Source organism: Pistacia vera, unplaced genomic scaffold (genome assembly GCF_008641045.1).
Source record: "Pistacia vera cultivar Batoury unplaced genomic scaffold, PisVer_v2 Contig1022, whole genome shotgun sequence".
NCBI lineage: Eukaryota > Viridiplantae > Streptophyta > Magnoliopsida > Sapindales > Anacardiaceae > Pistacia > Pistacia vera.
In genome coordinates, this window is record NW_022195053.1 from 52,546 (window position 1) to 58,867 (window position 6,322).

Here is a 6,322-nt window from a genome sequence, read left to right on the forward strand (position 1 = left end):
ATGCTGAATTTGAAGCTCTCCGAATGAAGACATGTGAATTAGTTTCAAAATACATTTCGAGGACAATGGCAATCACAAACAGGAGGCGGATTAGTGGATAAAAGCTCGAGGATGTCACCATAGTTGAAAAGATTCTTCGATCCCTGACAGCAAAATTTAACTATGTTGTTTGTGTGATTGAAGAATCAAAAGACATCGACACTCTCCATTGATAAGCTACAAAGCTCCCTGCTTGTCCATGAGTAGAAAATTGTCCAGCGAGATAAGGAAGAACAAGCCTTATAAGCTGCAACACATCCCAAAGGTTCAGGTCCTGGCAGAGGTAAATGGAAGGACAAAAATGATCATGCTACTGATTCAAGAGGGAAATGGAAAAGCCATGACAACAACTACTCAAATGGCTATAAATCGAAGTCTGCAAACAAGTCGAAAGTTGAATGTTTTCGATGTCACAGGTATGGCCATTATAAGTCTGAGTGTCGAACTAATTTGAATAAGCAATGTGGAGAAATATCTAATTTTGCAAAGAAAGAAGAAATTGTTTCCCTCTTGATGGTATGTCATGCGAATCAAGGCACTCACCAAAACTTGTGGTATATAGATACTGGTTGCAGCAATCATATGTGTGGGGACAAGTCAGCATTCTCAGACTTGGATGAAACATTTTGCAACTCTGTAACTTTTGGCGACAACTCCAAAGTTTCTGTCATGGGCAAAGGAAGTGTACGAATTCACTCTAAAGAAAAATCTAATCAGATTATTTCTAATGTCTTTTTTGTTCCAGATTTAAAAACCAATTTGCTTAGTGTTGGTCAGGTTCAAGAGAAAGGATACGAGATTTTTATTAAAGATGGAGTTTGTCGCATCTAAGATGAGAAATTAGGCTTAATTGCTCAAGTCAACATGGCTACAAATCGAATGTTCCCGCTGTATCTAGACAACACGACTCAGAATTGTTTCTCTGTAAAATTGATGGATGAGGGATGGTTATGGCATTTTCACTATGGACATCTGAATTTTGGTGGTCTAAAGTCGCTACAACAGAAGAACATGGTGACTGGACTTCCACGAATTCAGACTCCTTCTCAAATTTGTGAAGAATGTGTTGTTGGTAAACAACATCAAGATCATTTTCCTAAAGGAAATCATGGAGAGCGAAGAAGGTGTTGGAGCTAGTTCACTATGATATATGCGGACCCATTAATCCAACATCGAATGGTGGTAAACGTTACTTTATAACGTTCATTGATGATTATAGTCAAAAAACTTGGGTTTATTTTTTACAGGAGAAATCTGAAGCTTTTTCAGCTTTAAGATGCTAGTCGAAAAAGAAGCAGGCAAACCTATTAAGATTTTTCACAGTGATCGTGGTGGAGAATACACCTCAAACGAATTTGTAAATTTTTGTGAGAACCATGGTATTCAAAAGAAACTTACAGCAGCATATTCGCCACAGCAAAATGGCGTTTCAGAGAGGAAGAACCGTACAATTCTAAAAATGGTGCGGACTATTCTGTCAAAAGGTCATATCCCAAGAAGTTTTTGGCCTGAAGCAGTCATCTGGAGCATTCACATTTTGAACAGAAGTCCCACTCCAGCTGTTCAAAACATGACGCCTAAAGAAGCATGGAATAGACGCAAACCAGGTTTCAACCACTTCAGAATCTTTGGTTATATAGCATATGCTCATATTCCAGATCAAAAGAGGAAAAAGCTTGATGACAAGGGAGAAAAATGCATTTTTCTTAGTGTTAGTGAGATGTCAAAAGCATACAAATCGTACAATCCTATCACCAAGAAAATTGTCATTAGTCGTGACATAATTTTTTATGAAGGAAGATTCTGGAAATGGGATGAAAACACTACCAAACAACAAATACAAGCTACTTTTGATGGTGAAAATGAAGAAGAAAGGCAGCAGCCCCCACAACAACAAATTCCCACAGTTTTTGTACCTGAAATTCCACCAAATGAAGCTCCAACTTCAGCTGAAACTTCACCAACAGCAGTAGAATCTGATGAACATGTTGATGCAGCAGCAAGTTCATGTTCCCAACGTGTTAGAAAGAAGCCAGTATGGAGGTAACTAGGATTGATCAATCTGAGGATCTACTTACTCATTTTGCTTTATTTTTAGATTGTGATCCTACAGTTTTTGAAGATGTCGTCAAAGAATTGAAATGGAGGAAGGCAATGGATGATGAAATTACTGCCATTGAAAGGAACAACACGTGGGAGCTGACTGATCTTCCTAAAGGGCATAAGACTATAGGTGTCAAGTGGGTTTACAAAACAAAGCTGAAGAAGAATGGAGAAGTTGACGAGTACAAGGCGGGCTTGGTGGCCAAGGGCTATAAGCAAAAATTTGGTGTTAATTACAAAGAAGTGTTTGCTCCGGTTGCAAGGCATGACACAATCAGATTGGTGATTGCATTGGCAACTCAAAACTCGTGGCCTATTTTCCAATTGGATGTGAAATCTGCATTTCTACAAGGAGACTTACAAGAACAGGTATTTGTTGATCAACCTCCTGGTTATGTGAAGCTAGGTAATGAGAATAAGGTGTATAAGTTGAAAAAGGCTCCATATGGGCTAAAACAAGCTCCAAGAGCTTGGTACAGCCGTATAGATGCTTATTTTTTGAAGGAAGGTTTTAGAAGATGTCCATATGAGCATACTCTTTTTATTAAAATTGAAGATGGAGGAAATATGTTTTTTGTATGCTTATATATAGATGATTTAATTTACACTGGAAATGATAGGGCCATGTTTGAAAATTTTAAAAAGTCCATGATGAGTGAATTTGAAATGTCTGATCTTGGAATGCTGCATTATTTTCTCGGCATTGAAGTTGTTCAATCAGCTACTAGCATTTTTATTTCTCAAAAGAAGTATGTGCGAGAAATTTTAGACATGTTTCAGATGAAGAATTGCAATTCGGTGAATACACCAACTGAGTTTGGTTTGAAGCTAAATAAAATCATAAAGGAAAGGAGGATGATGGGGCTCTTTACAAGCAGATTGTGGGAAGTGTAATTTATTTAACAGCAACGAGGTCAGATATAATGTATTCAGTGAGTCTCATCAGCAGATACATGGAGAATTTGACAAAGATACATTTGCTAGCTACCAAAAGGATACTACGGTACCTGCAAGGTACTAAGGAATTTGGGATGTTCTACAAGAAGGGAGAGAAGTCAGACTTGATTGGTTTTACTGACAGCGATTATGCAGAGGATCAAGATGATAGAAAAAGTACTTCAGGCTATGTTTTTATCCTTGGTTCAGGGGCTGCTTCATGTTCATCAAAGAAACAGTCAATCGTCACTCTATCAACTGCTGAAGCTAAGTTCATTGCTGCCAGTTCATGCACATTTCAAGCCACATGGTTGAAGAGAATTCTTGAAGAGCTTCATTTCAAGAGACAAGAGCCTACTACAATTTTTTGTGACAACACTTCAGCAATCAAACTCTCCAAAAATCATGTTCTACATGGGAGAAGTAAGCACATAGATGTGAAGTTTCACTTCCTAAGAGATCTTACAAAGGCTGGAACAATTAAGCTCATCTACTGTATAAGTGAAGATCAACTTGCAGATATATTCACAAAGCCTCTCAAATTTCCTTCATTTCTGAAGTTAAGAGAATTGTTGGGTGTTTGTATGCTGGATATTTGAGGGACTTCGGAGTTTTTTTGTTTTGTTTTTGAATTATGTATTAAACTGAATGTTTGAACATCAGTTTAAAGGAGGGATTGTTGAAAAAGAGTTCGTTTGCTAGTTGTTGGTCTTTTGGGAACTTGTTGTGTTCAGCAAGTTAGTTTTTTATTTATCTAATCTGTAGTTGTTAGTTTTGGCACGTTATGTAGTGCCTATTTTCTTGCTTTTATCGGTTATGTATAAGCCTATATAAAGGCAGTTCTTTTTGTTGAATAAATACACAGACAATTACTTTCTCCTATGTACTTTTGTCCTTTAGTTTTTATTAAGTAAAAGCCTGTCCTCTTTTACTTGTTTCAGCTTAAACACTATTTTTCTATTCTTTATTTGTAACAGTGAAGTGGTGCTTGGGACGCAATGGCTTCAAACCCTTGGTCCCATCACATGGGATTTCTCTAAACTCCTTATGAGGTTTAACACAGGAGGTCGTGAGATCACATTACAAGGAGCTATAACGTCTGAAAATCAGGTGGTCGACAATCCACAAGTCCAATCGCTCAGTTGCAAGAACCGTTGGGGTATCTTCCTCAAATTGCATGCAGATCCGATTCAGGCTATTGGTTAAAGGGTGATTCTACTAAAGATACGAAATATTCTTAATAAAAACAAAGAGGTGCTCCATGAACCAAACACTTTACTCCCCTCCGGATTCAGGACCATCGAATTCCTTTGATAAAGGGATGTGATCAAGTTGCATTAAAACCTTACAGGTACCCTCATTTCCAGAAGACATAAATAGATAAAATTGTGGCAGATCTTCTCCAGTAATAGGTCGTATTCTTCACCAGTGATCCTTGTTAAAAAGCATGAAGGCTCTTGGCAGATGTGTGTTGATTATAGGACGTTGAATAAGATAACAATCAAGGACAAATTTCCAATTCCAGTAATTGATGAATTATTAGATGAGTTACATGGAGTGCAATTTTTCTCAAAATTAGATCTTCGGTCAGGCTATTATCAAGCTCGCGTCCATCCACTTGATGTTGAAAAAACAACATTTCGTACTCAACAAGGCCACTGCGAATTTTTGGTAATGACATTTGGCTTGACCAACGCACCTTTCACATTTTAGTCCCTCATGAACGAGGTATTTAAAGTGTATCTTCGAAAATTTGTTCTTTTTTTTTTTTTTTTTTTTTTTTTTTTTTTTTGACGATATTTTGGATTATAGCAAAAACTAGGATGATCACTTGGAGCATCTAGAGACTGTTTTTTCAATTTTACGAGCTCATCAATTATTCGTGAAAAAGGAGAAATGTCTTTTTGGGCAGAAAGAGGTTAAATAACTTGGCCATATTATTTCCAACCATGGAGTTGCAGTAGATCCTGAAAAAATACAGGCTATCACAAATTGGCCAAAACTCGCTACATCGAAAGCCATGAAAGGATTTTTGGGACTTTGTGGTTACCATCGAAAGTTTATCTAGAATTTTGGCAAGATAGCTAACCCCTGCACTAAAATGCTTAAAAAAGATGGTTTCGCATGGTCTACTGGTGCAGAATCAGCTTTTTGTCAATAGAAGGTGGCCATGACTCAAGCTCCAGTTTTGGCTTTACCAGATTTTTCAAAAAAAAATTTGTAATAGAATGTGATGCTTCTAGACCTGGTATTGGTGCTATATTGAGACAAGAGAGACCCATCGCATTTTTTAGCCAAGCACTGCAGGGACGCAATTTATTTTTATCTACTTTTGAAAAAGAAATTCTAGCTTTGGTCCTTGCAGTCCAGAAATGGAGACCTTATCTGCTTGGAAGACAATTCATTGTTCAGATTGACCATCAAAGCTTGAAGTATTTGTGGACGCAGAAGATTACTACGACAGCCGAACAATGGTGGTTGTTTAAACTAATGGGATTTGATTTTGTTGTAGAATACAAAAAAGGAAAGGAGAATATTTTTGCAGATGCTTTATCCAAGAAGTATGAGGAAGATTCTGAAGGGAGCCTACTAGCAATTTCTCAACCCATTCCTGGCTGGTTGGAGACAATTAAAACGGAGCATGCCACCTGTCCCAACATTCAGAGTATCATTCATTTGGTTCAAAAAGGTGAAGTCGTGGGTCCTTGGGCATTTCAGGAAGGGGTGTTATATTACAAAAATCGAATTTACTTGGATGAAGATTCTCCTTCGTTGCAGGTAATCATTGCTCAGTTTCATAATAGTACTCATAAGGGGTTCCACAAAACTCTTCATTGAATCAGAGCTAATTTTTACAACAAAAGCTTAAAGGAAACAGATCTTGAAATTTATTCAAGAATGTGATGTCTGCCAAAAGCATAAGATTAAGAACCTCTCTCCTGCTGGTTTGTTGCAACCCCTACTTGTTCCACAACGAATTTGGGAAGACATATTCTATGGACTTCATTGATGGTTTACGCAACTCGGCTGGAAAAACAACTATATATATGGTGGTGGATAGGTTATCCAAATATGCCTACTTCATTGCAATTTCTCACCCATACAATGCTGTAAGTATAGCTCAAATTTTCTTTGATGAAATTTTTTGTTTACATGGGATGCCAAGATTTGTTGTTTGTGATCGAGATCGAGCTTTTACAAGTTCTTTTTGGAAGGAATTATTTAGATTGACTGGGACTGCTTT

The 6,322-nt window shown here is 37.4% G+C and overlaps 1 protein-coding gene across 1 annotated transcript; it reads left to right on the top strand.

The window, feature by feature from the left end:
- The first annotated feature begins 238 nt into the window (after window positions 1-238).
- On the top strand, window positions 239-870 carry LOC116122419. The gene is made up of 2 exons (XM_031408273.1): window positions 239-455; window positions 575-870. Exons 1-2 carry the CDS (start codon window positions 239-241, stop codon window positions 868-870), a joined length of 513 nt encoding a protein of 170 aa, XP_031264133.1.
- Window positions 871-6,322: the final 5,452 nt, after the last annotated feature.